General features: G+C 36.5%; 1 protein-coding gene across 2 annotated transcripts in view; it reads right to left on the bottom strand.

Moving 5' to 3' along the window:
• HIF1A (hypoxia inducible factor 1 subunit alpha) overlaps window positions 1-19,591 on the bottom strand; it is a 42,713-nt gene that overhangs the window by 4,893 nt on the left and 18,229 nt on the right. For both annotated transcript variants that reach the window (XM_082620185.1, XM_082620184.1), the window contains 11 exons: window positions 17,675-17,865; window positions 17,016-17,161; window positions 16,846-16,930; window positions 12,340-12,452; window positions 10,796-10,998; window positions 6,308-6,414; window positions 5,012-5,159; window positions 3,014-3,234; window positions 2,153-2,439; window positions 569-691; window positions 32-456 (listed from right to left, as the gene is read on the bottom strand). In XM_082620185.1, coding sequence (XP_082476311.1) covers window positions 32-456; window positions 569-691; window positions 2,153-2,439; window positions 3,014-3,234; window positions 5,012-5,159; window positions 6,308-6,414; window positions 10,796-10,998; window positions 12,340-12,452; window positions 16,846-16,930; window positions 17,016-17,161; window positions 17,675-17,723 — 1,907 coding nt within the window. In that variant the 5' untranslated portion in view covers window positions 17,724-17,865. The remainder of the gene's footprint in view (window positions 1-31; window positions 457-568; window positions 692-2,152; window positions 2,440-3,013; window positions 3,235-5,011; window positions 5,160-6,307; window positions 6,415-10,795; window positions 10,999-12,339; window positions 12,453-16,845; window positions 16,931-17,015; window positions 17,162-17,674; window positions 17,866-19,591) is intronic.

The raw sequence follows: 19,591 nt of genomic DNA, 5'->3' as shown, positions 1-19,591 counted from the left end.
AAACTATAACTTTAATGTTACATATAAATACCTTTGACTCAAAGCGACAGATAACACATTAGGGCTTCTTGGATGAGATTTTTCTGTCTGTTCTATGACTCCTTTTCCTGCTCTGTTTGGTGAGGCTGTCCGACTTCCAGTGTCACTATATGGTGATGTTGTGGCACAAGCAGTTTCTTTAGGTACGTGGGGAGGAGATGGAAATGCAATCAATATTTTAATGTCTTCCATACCATCTTTTGTCACTGTTTTTAATTCATCAGTGGTGGCTGTGGTAGTGTTGGTGGTTATAGGAGGTTCCTGCATTTGAGTCGGCTGGAATACTGTAATTGTGCTCGCACTTTGAGGAGTAGTAGAACTGCTTTCCAATGGTGACAACTGGTCGAAGGAACGTAACTGGAAGTCATCATCCATTGGGATATAAGGAGCTAACATCTCCAAGTCTAAATCAGTGTCCTTTAAAACAACAAAGACATGAGTTTTTACAATGGCCACACCATATAAAAGAAAAACAAGTTAAACCCAAAGCCAGTTTTGAATAATATATATAATAAACAAGTTCATATACCTGAGTGGAAAATGGATTCTTTGCTTCCGTGTCTTCAGCAAAAAGTTTCTCTACCAATTCCAACTTGAATTCATTGACCATATCACTATCCACATCAAAACAATATTCACTGGGGCTGTTAGGCTGTAAAAAGAATTAATATATTTACTTTTCCCTGAAGAAGCTTACATAAATGTTTTGCTAGTTGTTAGAATGTGCAAACCTAACCTCAGAGAATACACAACAAAGTCTGTCTCTTCTATCAAATTTTATCTAACTAGTGAGAAATGAGATTTTTGAGCTTACACTTATAATTCTGTCAGTACACCCATTTCTAAGTGTATGTAATATAACAGCATTTATAAGATTAAAAGATGCATTTATCTGCTTATTCTAAAGAATAAAACTCACCTAATAATTCAACTCCCATATGGTACCTAACTGGCCAATAACCAGATGATATACTCACTGGAATCTAGCTGTGTACTGAGAGGCCATACTGCTGTGGTGATCTACCTAAAAATCTCACAGCTACTCTGGGGGGCAGGCGAGGATAGGGCTGGAGACTTAAGTTCTTTACTTGTATTCACCTTAATGAATGCAGTACTAGTTTAGTTTTCAGCAAGAATTCTAACCAAAAAACTATAGCTATGTATTCTAAGCATAAAATTTTGCTTCCCTCATCTTAACATTTTTGTTAGATTTACTTTTTATGGATTAAAAACAAAATGACTCGAACATTTTTTGCTAGGCAAACTGAGCAACCAGAGAGTAGGATATATTCTCTAGAAGGCTATGAGATGTCAAACCTCCTACTTTTAGCTTGCCAGTTTGAGTCAGTAAATATTTAATGTAAAATAATATACCACTTTTTTTTAGGCTTATTTGAGCCTCACTTATCAAGTCATAATATTCAAATCTGAGCTGCCATACTCATGAGCATGTTTTTAGACATAGGAAGCTCTGAAATCAAATCATTCTAGATTGAGAAATAGAGCCCTATATGATACCTTCAGTCTTGGCCCAGCCTAGCCCTTAAAGACTATTTTTATTCTGTTTATAGGAAAACTAATATCGAGACAGAACTTGAATTAAAAAGTTACTAAATATTTTTTCTGGGTAAGACTTGGTATTTTCATGTTACTCTTATCCAGAACGTCAAAATAGTGATGGAAATTGTACTAAATTGGGCAAAGAGCTTAGAGTCCTTTCCCTTTTAAGCCTTGCTAATAATAAGCCCTTTTCCACTGGATAATTCTCCAACTCAAAGGGTAATATGAATGGGCTTAGATCAATCATAGGCACACAGTATTGTTCTCTGTGGATATCTAAGTTCAAGACTTTTTTTGTCCTACTGATATAAATACACAGAGGAGCAACATATGTTTTACCTTTTGCCTTATGTTAAGGCAGCTCATTCCCATGTTCCTGACTGTCTTTGAGCCTAAAACATGGTTTGAGATCTAAGGCATAGCTTTTGTAGTAATTTTAAAAGTGCTAAAATTCATAGAAACAAAACTATGACATGCGGTTCAAATTTACATATATATCCCTAAACATTAAAATCTGTAAGTTATCCTTTTCTTGTTATATCATGACACCTACCTCAGGTGAACTTTGTCTGGTGCTTCCATCAGAAGGACTAGCTGGCTGATCTTGAATCTGGGGCATGGTGAAAGAAAGTTCCAGTGACTCTGGATTTGGTTCTAACTTTAATGCAACTTCCTGATTGAGTGCAGGGTCAGCACTACTTCTAAGTGGCTTTGGAGTTTCAGAGGCAGGTAATGGAGACATTGCCAAATTTATATTCTGTAATTTCTCATTGGATGAGGGGAGCATTACATCATTATACAATGGAACTTCCTCAAGTTGCTGGTCATCAGTTTCTGTGTCTGTAGGGGAAAAAATTCGTCAATTTAAAGACTATCTAGATTTCAACATATATAGAAATGTATGCTCCCTTTTACAAAAGGTTTATCTAGTTCACTCAAGTAACAAAAATGTTACCAAATTTTACTTAATCCAAAAGTCTGCAGATATTATGGTATAACCGTAAGTCTAAGTTATCTTTCCAATATACTACTGACAACTTCTATAATCTATATAGCATAAAAACCCCTTCAGTTCCAACTTTTTCAAACCTTTTATTCATTAAAATTTAACCTAGTTTGAAATTACATTTTTCTTTTTTCAATGTTTGATTTCTGGTATGACTTTATCCTTTAATGCAACTTATGTCTACTGCAGTATAACTGCTAACTTGTGAAAAAATATGACAGTAGGCTATAGAAATAGCAGAGCTTATTAAAAGTGAACAATTGAAAGTGGGAAGAAGAAATACCTTAAAAACACTTTGAGAAATTACAGGGGCAAAGACCACAATGTCCAAATGATTACCAACAAAAAATGTTAAAGTTTAGACAATTAACATAGTTTAGGCAATTAACAAAATAGCTAAAGACCCACCATTGCTGCCAAAATCTAAAGATATGATTGTGTCTCCAGCAGCTGGGGCCAGCAAAGTTAAAGCATCAGGTTCCTTCTTAAGTTTATCAAAGAGACTACTTGTATCTTCTGATTCAACTTTGGTGAATAGCTGAGTCATTTTCATGTCTGAAGATTCAACTGGTTTGAGGACACATTCTGTTTGTTGAAGGGAGAAAATCAAGTCGTGCTGAATAATACCACTGTCAAAAAAGAGAGATTAGTAATTCTTAAATGAGCACTTGGCACAATGTGGGGGGAAGAAGGACTCTGAAATGGCCTTGTCTCTCAAAAAAAATTCAAAATTCTGTTTTATGGAAAGGAACATTTTAAGATGCCTTAAAACAGCTCTCATGCCTACCTGGTCACATTCAGGGTTTAAAATACCAATATGAAATAAAGACCTATTAAAATTCACAATACAAGATAATTCAAGTATTTGACTAATTTCATTTAAGAAACTTCAGCTATTCCTTTGAGAAGATTGGTAGTGACAAAGAAATGTAACAGTCAAGTACATGTAGGACAATAAACACATCTTTTGTGCCCACATGTAAGGATATTGGCACAGAAGAACTCTTTGACATTCATATATGAAGCAGACCTAAGGATGGCTCTAGAATATAAAGATATATAAATGACGAAGGTCCTTCTAAGAGGGGAACTGTTTTTTCCTTGGTGGTAAGAAAATGATCTGGTGATACCACCTACAGGATAGAGTTGAAGAGAGATGATGAACAACAGCTCCATCTTCATGTTTGGCTTAATTTTATTGCTCCCTTTAATCAACAAACATTAAGTGTTTACCATGTGAAATGAACTGAGGACACAAAGTTTAAAATATCTAACCCTTGCCCTCGGGAAGTTTAAAAACCCATTGTGAAAGTATGTGTGCAAACAACTGAAATACAAAGTGATAGTTGCTAAAATGGAGAAGGTTTGTGTCACAGAGGCCAGTAAGGTGAAACTTGGACTCAAGTAGGATCTGTTAGGCAGACTGGGATAGGGGAAAAGAAGGACATTCCAAATGGGTGATTCTTATATAATGGGAAGGTCACAAAAGAACTCTTTTGCCTAATTTTAAAACATTAAAGGATGGTGTCAGAAGTGGCAAAAATAAAAACCAAATGATGAAAGTCTTCCTAAGAGAGGTGGCCACAGATTTTAGAAAGAAGGCTAAATCTACAAAAGCATGGGAGTACAGAAAATAATGACAAATGATGCTACACAAGTAGGCAAGGGTTTATCTTGGGGATGATAAAGGGATCTTTAAAACAACTCTAAGGAAAATGAGATGATCAGATATCCATGCAAGAAAACTCAGCCTGGTGGTAATGTAGAAGATGGACTAGAAGTGGGCAATTGCTTACTGAAATAGATCAAATGAAAGATTAGTTTATGATATCCGTAATATTCACAAGCCAATCAACTAAGAGAAGAGTTCATGAATACACATGAGCCATGTGTCACACATACAGCCTTTTACAGTAATTTCACGTAGAATTTCACTTAATCCTCATTTTAACCTTTTGAGGCAAGTATTCCTAAATGGATGAAATTCAGAGAAATGAGGAGACTTCCCCAAGTCATGGAGCTAATGAGGGACAGAGGTATGATACAAACCTAACTATTCCAGGGCCAGAATTCTTCTTATAAAAATAACACAGGTGCCTTGAGATAGTTTATGCTGGTAGCTGTATGACTAGAACAAACTAATCCATAGGAGATCTGGTATTTTTTTCAAGGTCTTTTAAAAAATGGGAATAAAAAAGGATGGGGATGAATAGCTACTGATGGTAATTAGTGGAATCACTAAAATAGCTAGCCTAGAAACTCAGGTCAGAGTACTGAAAACCATAATTAGGTAGAAATGTGAAAATAAAATAAAATTCAGTGAACATTTACAATCTGTCTATAAAAGAAAAGAGTATTCAAAGACTTACTACTTGCTCCCCCCAAATATTTATTTTCCAAGCTTACCTCACAACATAATTTACACATACAATGCACTGCGGTTGAGAGTTCTTAGTGTTATATATGACAGTTGCTTGAGTTTCAACCCAGACATAGCCACCTCTTTTGGCAAGCATCCTGTACTGTCCTGTGGTGACTTGTCCTTTAGTAAACACTAGGAGTGAAAAGGAAAAGAGTCATGTAGAGAAAATAACTTTGAATTTTTAATCGAATGAATAGATGCTGAATGTTGATCATTGTTTTAGAAAAAAGGAGAAATGTTTATTTTAATAGAATCAGTTTTAACTGTTTAAATTGAGAGACAGAGAAAACACCCCAGGATGGCTGAAAATGTACCTATTTCATTCTTCTAATCCCCCAAATAAACTCCTTTCCTGCCGACCTTCACTTTAAATAAGGTGAAAGCCAGGGATGAGGGACAGCAGTGACTAAAATGCCTTTAACTACTTACAGGTTGAAGTATCAGAAATACTAGAGAATGCATAGCCCTGATTCCACAGAGAACATTCAACAAAGTGGCACTGCTATCATTTCCTTAAATTCCTGCTGTAGTTTCCAGAGAACCAAAGATGCTTCAAATAGATGTGCTAGCATATTTGAATCTCAGTTGATATCACTCTGAAATCTTCTGGCAATTTAGGCAATCTTAATTATTGACTTGGGAGAAAGTACGAGATAAATAGTAATGATGATATCATCATGAGTATTGGGACCCTGACTGTGGACTTAGGCCCATTTTTCAGTTCAAGGCTAATCATGCTAACTCAGTGACATTCAGGCATTCCCCAATCACACTGGGAAGTCATGTTTAGGTACAGATTAAACAGACAATTGAGAAATTCCCAAGTTTTACTTATCATGGGATCCTCAAATAACATTCATATGAGTAAAACTGAGCATTATGTCTTACGTCAAGTGTACCTGTTTCCACTGACTAGTGCATGATGTTGATCATATTCGCATTCATTGACTCACTGAACAGTTATTTTCTCAGTGCGTTCTTTGTGCTAACTGTTCTGAATACTTAGGTATGGATTCTGAAAATGATGCTATATTCTATGATACATATTTTTTAGATTTTTTAAAATGCCAGGGTAGTTTTATATATCATTAAATGATTCTGCTTTAACTGGTATTGGTTATAATAAATACAAAACAAAGATTTAATGACCCAGATCACTTATGAAGTGGCTTATTAAAATGTGTGGTCTAGGAAGACTGGTTAATTTTAACCAAAAAGTTAGATATATAACCAAACAGTAGAAATTGCAAGAGTTAAATAATTAGAATATCTATACTTACTATCATGATGAGTTTTGGTCAGATGATCAGAGTCCAAAGCATGATAATATTCATAAATTGAGCGGCCCAAAAGTTCTTCTGGCTCGTATCCCATCAATTCTGTAATTCTGTTAAATAAAAAATGTAAGTAAGAATAAAAATGACAGAAACTAACTAATGAAGAACATTTTGCTTCTCCAGAGTAACTGATATGCCTTAATCTTATGGACAATTGAATTTTCAAAAATAAAGAGCATTCTTCTTTGTTTAGATAAACTTATATCTCACCTATAGTAACTCTACAGTTACTAAATGCAGCACCATGCATTTCTTTAAGCCTAAGGGTTCATCCTGCTATTTAACCCTTTTATCTCTGTTACCTACTTTATTGTACATACTTTTGGTAATAAGACAGTTAATTAACGTAATAGATATGAAGGACTGCTAAATTAAATGATAAAAGCTTTAAAAGTAGTTAATGACATTTAATTTAAATTATAGACTAAACCCATAACATTATTCTACCATAAAACCAGATTCTTTTTGTGTGTGTGTATACAAAATCAGATTCTTTATATAACAGTTCCTCTAGGCAAGGCTTCACACTTTGGGGGATCAATATCTACTACAAAATTTTAACATAGGAACTAAATAAATTCATATTATGTTGGTTTGGGGAGATACTCTTGTACTTAGTTTTTGAAATTACATAAAATTATAGGAATTCATTTCAGATGAAACTGTGATATCAAACTGAAAATGAACTGGAAAATAATCCATTTACCCATTCTGGTTCCCAGGCAGTTCCTTTAGAACACAGACTAGATCTATGACTTTCTCTAACCACAGTCTGAAATGGAGCCCATTTCATGAGAAAGAGAAAGCTGTCTTCTTAGCACCATGCTAAACAGAAATATTCTCTCCTTTTCAGGGAGCAAAACATGAGTTAAGTTCTTTGATTTCTCAGACTTTAGGATTCAAAGGACTTTCTAACTGAGGCACAAGCAAAAGTTATATAATGCACTGTATCCAAAAAACCAGCTAACTCCAGAAAACACACAGGGGAGATATCCTTCTCCTAAAAAATGTATAAAAGTAATACTCTTTGTGTTGTCACACCTTAAGGCAAGATCTGCCATAGTTTATTCCAAAATAAATAAACAGATAAATAGCTGATTTGCAAAAAAAAACAAAAACTAAACTAAACTAAGCCAAAATCCAGAATTCTTTACTAAGGGATATCTCTAAACACATCTACACTAGGTGGCAGCATTACAAAGGAAACTACTGTTAAAAAAAAAAATCCTATTTCTTTAAATTATGCTTTAAAAATGATTTTAATTGGTCTCATATAGGTTATATGTTTGAATAAAACTCTCATGGAATTAAATTTTTTTCATTATTTAAACCTTTATATTCCCATATGTGCCTGCCGTTGTTCTGGATGTGAAAATGCAAAGGCAAACCTCAAAGTATGGTGAATTTTCTGGTGCACTTACCACAGTACTTATGAAATTATGTGGCAAGTGCAGTGATGGGAATCGTGCAGGAATCAGAGGAACCAGCCCTATCCATGATAAGGAATGGTCGTGGTGAGGGACAGCTTCTTAAAGCAGACTTATGAGTTGAGTATAAAAGAGAATCAAAGAGAGAGCAAAACCATTTCAGAAAGAAGGTATACTACAAGCAAAGCCAGAGATGAGAAAATGGTCGACACTGTACAGGCAACAAAGACTCTGACGTGGTTAGCAGGGGGAAGTGGGGAGGTGAGGCTGGAGAAGTAGGCAGGAGGATCAGATTAATGAGAGCTTTTGTGTATCACGTTAAGGAGCTCTGATTTAATCAGATGTCAATCAGTGCTTCTCAATCTGAGCTGAGGTATGTCTATCACTAAAATATAAACATCAAAATATAAACAGCATTATTTTCCTAGAAGGTCAATTGTATTCATATTTGAGGGAGAAAGGTCAAGATAATTTAATGTTAGAGAAATACATAGCTTTTTGTACCAAAAAGGGGAGGAGTGATCCAGAAAGTTTAATCAAAAAGTGTTTTTAATGGACTAGGAAACCTGTAATCTAAAGCAACTATGCAGTACAGGATTCATTCATTCTAAGTATCATGGGGCGGGAATTAAACTTCATTTCTACTTTAGTGCCACAAACATAGTAGATGCTCAAATGTCTGAATGATTGTAAGTGGAAATTAGTATAATAAATAATAGCCATTTGGGGGACATTTTGGATATAAGAAGTTTGATATGTTAGATTTTCTCAAAATTGAGTAAAATTTTTTCTGTATCTTGGTTCTTAGGGGTTATAGCTGTGAGAAGTTCCTAGAAAGAGCTCTAACCAGAAAACAACAATCTCCTGGTCAGACTCAAAAACCTTACTTGGTTGGTCTCTAAGCAGGCTGCCTTTACCCCTCTGTCACGACCATTTTGCTTATTTTCTAATATAACCAGAGGGGAATGCCACTCCCTTTCTTGTTTTCTCATTGTAGCTCCATCACTTTTCTTTCTCCCCAGCCCACCCCTATACTTCATACTGAGTTCAAAAAATAAAAAATAATTCCTAAAAAAACGATGGGCCATCTCTGTTCTATCATACATTGACATAAATACAGGCAGTAAACACCATAAAATACTTCTTAGCTCTCTGTCTTCATTTTTCTTAAAGCTAACCCCAGTGGTGAAGCAGTCACTATGTGTACTAGGCACTCAACAAACTCCTTACAACAGCCTTTTGAAGCGTGACCCTTACTTAACAGATAAGGAACATGATATTTTAGAACAGTTAAGTTCTAACACCCAGGCCACACTGTAAGTACCAGGACTACAAACCAGGATGAATCAAGAATTATGTGATTCCAAAGCCAGTGCTCTGTCACATTTTCTTGTCCAGTAGGGCCGGGGCTTCTTATCCACTTCATGTTAGAGCTAAGGGCTTCAAATTGGTTTTCTCACATAATGTTCAAGTTGAAGATAATACAGATACATGTATTATACTCTAAACAAACTGATGCTCAAAGAAAAGTAGTAATGTGTCTAAGATCATCTGGATATAGGCAGCAAAGTCAGAATTTAGTAGTCTGGGTACAGAACCTATGCCTTCAGCCACTGTGTTACAGTCTTATAGTAAAAAATGGGACAACCAAGCAAATAATTACAAAAGCTGAGAAAAGGTTATGACAGAATATGTACAAGGAACGGTAGTTTTTTAAAGAAACAAGGAAAGCTCTACAAGTAGATGCAGTAGGTGGCTCTTGGAAGCTAAGTACGTGTTTGGAGTTGAGGAAACCATCATTGCACTAAGACAATAAAAACAGCATGTGGAGTTCTCTGGCTGTAGCGTGTTGGGGGCCACATCAGAAGGGGTCTTCCCCTCCTCCTGATTAATATGGAGAAGTCAGCAGGGGCCAGATCATAAATATCTCTGCTTGCCATACTAAGAAGTTTAGATTTATTGTATAGGTCTGTTTTTCTTTCAGCTTTTCAAAATGTATGTCTTCCTTTGATAAATAAAAATCTCCTGCTCTTACAATATTTTTTATAAACAAAAGTTTTTTTGTGTGTGAAGATGAAGGGAAGCAACTGAGGCATTTTCACATGACATGATATGATTTTCACATGAGGAAGTCCACTTCTTGGAAACCTGGATGAGATTAAAAGGGCACAAATCTGTTGGCAGAGATGCAGTTAGGAGACTATGGCAACAGTTCAAGCCAAAGGTAATAATAAGCTGAAGAACTCAATGGCAGGAAAGCAAGAGTGGAAGGAGGGAATGGATCAGGAGGTATATGTAGATAGTAAATCTATTAAGATTTAGGAACCAACGGAGTGTAGATAATGAAAGCAAAAGAAAAGTTAAGGACGACTTCCCAATGTTTGCTGGAGTCATGTGTCTACAGTGGTATATTAATCGTGACAGGCATTAAAAGAGGAAAAGCTGTTTTTGAAGTTGTTGTTTAGGGGTAGGAGTGTTTCAGTCAAGTACAGAAATATTTAGTTTATAATACAGAAGAATATCCAGATAAAAATATCAAATTGGCAATTAAATGGAAATAGTTATGAGTAGAAATTTGAGAAACAGCAATAGAAACCATGGGCAAGGATGAAGCTGCTCAGGAAAAATATGTAGGATGAGGAGATGACCAAAGACTTTCCTTTCTAATCCACAAACAGAAGTAATCCTTCCTCAAATTATGCACTGTATATCTCTGAAATATATTTATTCTTTCTTTAAATAAATTAGAACCCCTAAAGGAAAAAGACCTCATCTTAATAATCTCTGGATAGCACCTGCTAGAGTAAGTATGTATGGTACATAGTAAATGTGCAATAAATGTGGCTGAATTAATCTATAAAGTTAATTTTACTAAATTCTAGGATGTATGGTTGTATTCACCTTAAGTGGAAGAAAGCATACATAGTCTTTATCACAGTTAATAGTTAAAAAACGTTCTGTGGACTAATTAAAAATTTCAAGTTATATTTTATATTTCATTTACCTTTCATCACAATACGAAAACTTCATATCCAGACTGTGACGACTGAGAAAAGTCTTGCTGTCTAAAGGAATTTCAATATTTGATGGATGAGGAATGGGTTCACAAATCAGCACCAAGCACGTCATAGGTGGTTTCTTATACCCACATTGAGATTGGTTACTATTGGTATCATATACATGAATATGGCCTGTGCAGTGAAGTACCTACGTATGAAGAAAAACAAAGCAGTTTTTTAAAAAATTTATGCTAGTAAAAAACAAAATGCAGAGACAGTTGAGTCTGACATGGCAAGTAAGCTTTGATAAAATTTATTGTCATTAGTAGATTACTACATTTTTGAAAATCAATACATGTTTTCCCTACAACACCACCCATGACCTACTCCTCAGGCACCGTAAGATTACTCTTTAAAAAAATTTGCCTTCATACAAATCTGAGCTGATTTTTCACTTATCTGGTCACTGTTTGATGGTTATTTTTATTTTATTTTTTTTTGCGGTACGCGGGCCTCTCACTGTTGTGGCCTCTCCCGCTGCGGAGCACAGGCTCCGGACGCACAGGCTCAATGGCCATGGCTCACGGGCCCAGCCGCTCCGCGGCATGTGGGATCTTCCCAGACCAGGGTACGAACCCGTGTCCCCTGCATCGGCAGGCGGACTCTCAACCGCTGCGCCACCAGGGAAGCCCTGATGGTTATTTTTTGATCTGATGACTGTGTTTCAACACTGAGCAAAGAAATGATACAACAATGAATAGAAAATTAATCTCTATCAAGATTCAAACACTGGGTGGTTGGCAAAGCCAGTAGTGTCACAATGCACATAACTTAAGTTCATGCCTCAAACTGGTGAATCACTACACTGTTTGGATGTTAAATCTATAAATGCCAAGGAACAGTAAGTTTTTCCCTCATAGTTCTAATACTGTCTTAATTTTATTTATTTATTTATTTATTTTTGGCTGCAGTGGGTCTTCGTTGCTGCGCATGGGCTTTCTCTAGTTGTGGCGATTGGGGGCTACTCTTCGTTGCGGTGCACGAGCTTCTCATTGCAGTGGCTTCTCTTGTTGCGGAGCACAGGCTCTAGGCATGCGGGCTTCAGTAGTTGTGGCACATGGGCTCAGTAGTTGCAGCTCACAGGCTCTAGAGCACAGGCTCAGTAGTGGTGGCACACGGGCTTAGTTGCTCCGCGGCATGTGGGATCTTCCCGGACCAGGGCTCGAACCCGTGTCCCCTGCATTGGCAGGTGGATTCTTTTTTTTTTTTTTTTTTTGTGGTACATGGGCCTCTCACTGTTGTGGCCTCTCCCGCGGAGCACAGGCTCAGGACGCGCAGGCTCAGTGGCCATGGCTCACGGGCCCAGCCGCTCCACGGCATGTGGGATCTTCCCGGACCGGGGCACGAACCCGTGTCCCCTGCATCGGCAGGCGGACTCTCAACCACTGCGCCACCAGGGAACTCCTCCAATGCTGTCTTAATACTAGAAATGTCAAGATGTATTAATTTATCTATAAATCAAGTGCATTCACAGATCATTTTTACTTACTTTCCATGTTGCAGACTTTATGTTCATAGTTCTTCCCCGGCTAGTTAGGGTACACTTCATTCTGAGAAAAAAGCTCCGCTGTGTATTTTGCTCTTTACCCTTCTTCACAAGGCCTAATGAAAACATGAAATAAAGTTAAAAAACATAATTAAACACATAAATTTATTACAGTAAGTGTAGCATAGTCCCCAGCACCTAGGTGCTATTCAATGAAAAGTGTCAACATGAGCACAACTGCTTTGCGCATTCTAACACACCCAAGGGATTTAACACACTTCTAGTAAGTAATGGGTTCACAGTAGTAGTGATTCCCTGAGTTGGTGGGATGAGAATCCATATTTGGGATAGCACCTAATCATTTCACATTCAAGCCAGTAAGGTTGGTCAAATTACAAAGAAATATAAACATGGTATGAATTTGCCCTATAACTATGTTATCAGTGTACAAAGCACACCCAAAAAATGAACTTCAGCAAACTCCTCCAAACTTTTACTAGATGTGCTAGCTCAATTTATAATAAATATTCTGTATATTAACTTTTAAAACAGAAAATTTCTTTTCAATAGCAAGTAACATTTTTATATATCTGATTTTTCTTAAATCTTCCTGTAAAGCAAAAAGGAAATTATCTGTACTTTGTTACTAGGAAAAAAAAAAAAAAAAAAAACCATGTTGAATGACTTTTCAAAGCAAAGTTAGATTTAAATAAACTCAAGTCTATTTACTCCCATTCCAAGCCTCAGATAACTAAAAAAATGAGATTAGACTCAGGTGACTAAACAAACAGCAACTTGATTTCTCCTCTTCGTTGATCAGTCTGATTCACAACAAATAAAAAAATATTCATTATTCAGGATCTGGACTAGATACTTCAGGCAATATAAAGATGAACAAGACACAATGCCTGTCCTGAAGAAGTTAAAGATTGAGTATACGTAGTGAGGCCAACAATGACAACAATACGATGTAGAGTAAGCGCCCAAGGCTTACAAGAACTCTTTAAAGGAGTACAGAGAGAGATTAGAAGATAACTTCTAGTCAAGGGGAAATCTAGTCAAGGGGAAACCAAAAAGTCCTTCTTAGAAAAATAGAGATTAGAATTTCAGTAAGTAGAGATGAATAAGAAGAGTATTCCAGACAGAAGGAAGAGAATGAAAAACAGAGGTGAGAAAAAACAGCACATATTTGGGAAACAGTGCATAGTCCAGTTTGACTACAATATAAAGTACATGCAGAGGAGTAATGAGACAAACTTAGAAGATATGGTTAGGGCTATAACTACAGAGGGCCATGGATGCCACAATGAGGAGTCCAGCCTTAAATATACAAAATGCAGCTTCTAAAAATTTTGAGTTGGGAAGCACAATAGGAACTTCAGGAACATTAATCTAGCAGCAATATATATGATATGTTAGAATTAGAATACAATGATGGTAATGAGGGGCTGAGCAGCACGCAGTAGAAGTGAAAAGAAGGGGTGACAAAAGACAAATGAAGAGGTAGAATCTATAAAAACTCAAAGATTAATGGAAATAAGGGAGAAGAGAACTTTTTAAAAAAGACCTAGAGATTTTAAGGCTAGTATATTGAAAGAAAAGTAACATGTGGAAAAGAAACAAGATAATATGTTTAAATTTAGGCTGCTTAGCTAGAAATACTGGACTCTTGAGAAAGAAGAGTTCTAGTTCATACTCACAACTACGGAATATAGGCAAGTTGGGGCAGTCTTGGTGCTGATACAACTTATTTGAGTTTACTTAAATAGGACTGAATTTGCCCTCCCTAGAAGCATTTGAAAGTGGATTTTAAAAAGACACCACAAGAACCATAATGGTCTTGGTGATGGTATTAGGGATGTGTGTGTGTCGGGGGTGGGCGTTGTGGTAGCAGCAGAGATCCACATGTAAATTCTTTGGGGTATTTTCAGTCCTTCAAAATCTAAACTTGAATTGGACTGACCTTTGGGAACCCAAAGCCTTTGAACTGGGACATGAAGATATTAATAAATTTAAAAACTATGGTAAGTGAAAAGTACTAGCATTTTCCTAATGAAAAAAAGTTTTTAAACAACTAAGATTTTAGCCCTATAAAAATAAATATTTTATAATAATTTAATGAACTCTAAATTTTATTTTTAGAACTTAAATGAAATAGGACTATGCTGTATAAACAATACCACAGGCTCTTAGTGTGATGCATTGCAGCAGCCCCACTTTGCTAAAAGTGAAAATCTGCATTTTTCTTTCCCAACAAAATATCAAAAATTCATTAACATTAGGAATGATTTTTTTTAAATGTTCATAACTAAATGACAGATTTATTATAATAAGAGAGCACGTGTGCTTTGAATGTTCATGTGCTTTAAAAAAACATTTGCTTGGGCTTCCCTGGTGGCGCAGTGGTTGAGAGTCCGCCTGCCGATGTAGGGGACACGGGTTCGTGCCCTGGTCTGGGAAGATCCCATGTGCCGCGGAGCGGCTGGGCCCGTGAGCCATGGACGCTGAGTCTGCGCGTCCGGAGCCTGTGCTCTGCGACAGGAGAGGCCACAACAGTGAGAGGCCCGCGTACCGCCAAAAAAAAAAAAAAAAAAAAAAAAAAATTTGGTTAAAAACATACATTTAAGCTATAATAAGTAGACTATATCTGATTTAGAATAATGCATTAGCATCATTACCAAATCAAGACTTCCATATATCTATGCATTTATAGTCTAGCCCAAGGGAAGCACTGAGCTGCCAATACAAACCTCAAAGTGTAAACACTATATTAAACTCATCAACAGCCCACTTAGGTCCTTGCTTAGAGTATATTTACTCCTCCTTTACACAGAATTCTAAAAAGTATTCATTTGCTTTCCAAGTTCACAGTAAGAACACGGCATGAAATTAAATAACTGAAGAGGGCTCCAAGGTGAGAAATGGCAGTAGAATGTAGTGAGAGTTGGTGAACATGAAAAGAGCTCTAAAGTACTACGGAGTGTGGACTTGAGCCAGTCTACCTTAGTTTAACCCTTACTCTGCTGTTTATTAACCAAGTAATCTTCAGCCAGTTATTCAATAACTCTGTAACTCAGTTTCCTCAGTAAAACAGAAATAGTTAACCTCACAGGGTTTTTAAAGGAGTTAAAGCACATAAAATTCAGAAAACAGTGTCCTGGCACAGAGTAATCTCTCAATAAATGTTAACTATTAGTGTAAATGAGGTGAGATTAAACAGAAAACCATAAAAAATGATTAACAAAGAAATATAAATGAGGTTGTTTAATGTAGAAGCAAACAAACTTACACTTAAATGGGAGAGCTGCAAAGAACAACCACAGAGCAAAATGACAAATTTTCAGTGTGGTAACTTTTGAGTCATGAAAGAAAGATCAAATTATGATCCATATACTCTGTTTAAGAAGGCACAAGTGTGGGCTTCCCTGGTGGTGCAGTGGTTGAGAGTCCGCCTGCCGACGCAGGGGACACAGGTTCGTGCCCCAGTCCGGAAAGATCCCACATGCCACGGAGCACTGGGCCCGTGAGCCATGGCCGCTGAGCCTGCGCGTCGCGAGCCTGTGCCCCGCAACGGGAGAGGCCACAACAGTGAGAGGCCCGCGTACCGCATAAAAAAAAAAAAAAAAAAAGGTCACAGGTGTGAAAAGACTTTAATTCAGTTTTTGGTAGTTCACAAGGTACTTTTCTCCCAAATCGTGAAACATTTGATTTTTTTTTTTTTTTTTTTTTGCGATATGCGGGCCTCTCACTGTTGTGGCCTCTCCCGCTGCGGGGCACAGGCTCCAGACGCGCAGGCTCAGCAGCCATGGCTCACGGGCCCAGCCGCTCTGCGGCACGGGGGATCCTCCCGGACTGGGGCACAAACCGCGTCCCCTGCATCGGCAGGCGGACTCTCAACCACTGCGCCACCAGGGAAGCCCCCAAACATTTGATTATTTTTAACAATTCATTCCTGAGTTAAAGGTCCAAGCAGGTCTTTTTTGTTACTGCTAATGTGGAGGCATCCATAATGTAATACTTTCTAACTGAACTGCATAGTCTCAAATTATTGTGAACAACCTGAGGGGTCAGACAGCAGTTATGCTCTTTAAAATTGGGGAAACTTTTTCTTTTTCTTGGGCATTTAGAAGCTTGAACCCAAACTGGCACCTCAACTTTAATAACTGTCTAAAATCCTATTATTTGTATTATGACTTGCCCTTGCCTTAAAGTTACATTCTAAATTAACTTCCTTGGTCCTGATTTTTATTTATTTTTCCATTTTATCAATTCTTATATTTGTATAATTATTTATGGATTAGGTGGGCTTTTTAAAAAATTTAGGTATTTTTATGAAATTCCTAAAAAATAGAATAACATGGACTTAACAAAGAATAGAGTAACATTTTATTAAGCATGAAATGAGGTTTGGCCTTAGGTTACAACAGCAAAATTTTTAAATTAGTGACAGTATCCAATTAGGTAAAACCACCTGTCACAATAAATCAAACAATAAACTTTTCTTCTCACCATTTCTGTGTGTAAGCATTTCTCTCATTTCCTCATGGTCACACGGATGAGTAAAATCAAACACACTGTGTCCGGTTAGTTCAAACTGTAAAAACATTAAAAAAAAATTAGACGTATAACATAAAATCATAAATACATATAGAAGGGCTCTTAATATGTGGGTATTTTACCTGAGTTAATCCCATGTATTTGTTCACATTATCAGAAATGTAAATCATGTCACCATCATCTGTGAGAACCATAACAAAACCATCCAAGGCTTTCAAATAAAAGCAATTCATCTGTGCCTTCATTTCATCTTCAATATCCAAATCACCTAAAAAAAGCACAAGAAGAAAAAAATAATTAGTTAAAAAGTTATACTTAAATGATAGTAATATTCAGATGTTTTTATAAAGTTTTCCCCAGATACTTTATTTAATACATGCAGCATATATTTTTTCTATATATTTAAATTTTTTCTCCTGTCATTCTTTTAACACAAAACAGTCAAGGCCACAGGACAGGAAGACTAAAATTAGATTTGCCAGGGGCTTTTAATGATTATTTAAACTAATGAAGCAAGGCAAACCACTGAAAAGAGAAGGGTCATGTCATTAAAAGTAAGATAGATACAGGTAGGTAGGTAGGTACGTAGGTAAGTGCAGCAAGAGAAAAAGGGGGAGGGAGGCCAATATCTTAAAATTCCTGAATGAAGCTTTAAAAGCAGGCAATAAAAAGGATATCATGTTACAAAAGAAGTGAGAGTATGACCACCTTCTAAAAGTAATTTCCAATTACTTCTGATTTCTAATTTTTAGACCTATCATGTCCTTGTAAAACAACTCACCAGCATCCAGAAGTTTCCTCACACGCAAATAGCTGATGGTAAGCCTCATAACAGAAGCCTTATCAAGATGTGAGCTCACATTATGGGGAAGTGGCAACTGATGAGCAAGCTCATAAAAAACTTCAGACTCTTTACTTCGTCGAGATCTGGCTGCATCTCTAGACTTCTCTTTTCGACGTTCAGAACTTATCCTATTTAACAAAAGAGGAGGAGGAGGAGGAGAGAAAAAAGACAATACGTTAGTTTGCGTTTGCTTGAATAAAACTCATTTTATATTTTTCTGCTTACCATGAAAGGATAAGAAGATGCCATGTAGTTAAATTATATAGCGATTTATCCTACTACATAAATGTATTTTTTTAAAGACAGCTACACAAATTTTTGGATTACTGCAGACAAAAGGAACTCTCACAAGAAGTCCAAGGTGAAGCTTCACACCTGTCCAAAGCAAGTGTTTCCTCCCTGGCACATCAAATTGGAGACGATGTTTTTGATTGGCCAAAATCTTAAAAGTAGCCTGTACATCTAAGGCTGCACTTTCATAGCCATTCAAAAGTGGTCTCAACTTAGAGCCTTTTTACCCTCTATGCTACCACGTGAGCAATACTGACTATGAGCTACAGGAATTTATATCAGCATCTATAATCAGCTACTGTTTTCAGCTTGCTTACTCCTTTATCAACCCCTTATCTATTCAGTATTACTGGCACAAAAGGTACCAAATAAATGCAGGCGTATGGAAGAAAAAAATGATGTGGCATAATACTAAGAATTTAAGAGAACAGTTTAAGAAAAACTAATAAGGGTGTCAATATAATCATATGTCTTTAGGGAACTCTTCCAAGAATAAAATCAGTCAGAAAGATTTTCATAAGTCATCCAAGCAGAGCCATCTTCCTTTGCTTCACTGTGTAGCACTACCTATTCCTCCTGACGCAGCTGAAGGTAAACAAGGCTAACCTGGTTCTATCCTTAGCTTCTTCTTTAATAGCTATTGTTTATTAAAACCTACTATGTGTCAAACACTATCCTGTACTAGTTCTCTCATAACAACCTGTAAACAGGTTAAATATTATCCCTATTTTACGGATGAGGAAACTGGGATTCAGTAGGTTAAAAATAGCCATGCTGTAGCAGACAGGATTTCAACACAGGTGTTTTTTTTTTTTTAATTAAGTCTTTGCTCTTCCACAAGGCTTTATCTTCTTAATGGAGAATGCTGCTTCTACCTCAAATACTCAGCTGCTCTCCTATGACCCTCAACCTAATCCAATTAAATCAATTATTTATTAAATGTTGAAAATAGCCATTACCATTTATTGAGCACTTAGCACTGTGCTAAGAACCTTGCCAGCATTATTTCACTTAATCTTCCTTATATTCTGTGAATTAAGCACATGATTGTCTCCACCTTAAATCTCTCCTCCCTCCAATGATCTACAAAGTTATGAGGTTCAATCATAAAAGTAACATTCTCAAAAACAAGCAAGGCTCTTCATTCTCAGAGTATGCTCCTGTTATGCTGTATAATTACAAAGTGAAATTCCAGCAGCGGTGTTGTGACAATAGTGATGATATAGTTTTAGCACCTGCTCAAGTTTGTGTGCTCATCTGACTTTTATACTTTAATAAGGAATGTGAACATTTGCTATTATTAGTGAACTTTGATACAAAAATTTCAATTCAAGCAACTAGATCAATTTAACTTGAATACCTTGAGATTGAAGGTGAGCTATTAAAAATTATTACTACTTATAACTACTGATCTATGTGAATCAGGATTTTCTCAGTGCTGTAGAATTTTTAAAAAACATAAAAATATATTCGATGCTATAAGTCTAACATGAAAATCCAAGTGTCCTCAGTCTACAACTTCATTTTTTATTTGCATTAGAACTTCATTGTTCTCATTGATTT

The sequence above is a fragment of the Mesoplodon mirus genome (assembly GCF_964341445.2).
Source record: "Mesoplodon mirus genome assembly, chromosome: 4".
In the NCBI taxonomy this organism is placed as follows: domain Eukaryota; kingdom Metazoa; phylum Chordata; class Mammalia; order Artiodactyla; family Ziphiidae; genus Mesoplodon; species Mesoplodon mirus.
This window is presented reverse-complemented; position numbering and strand designations above follow the sequence as displayed.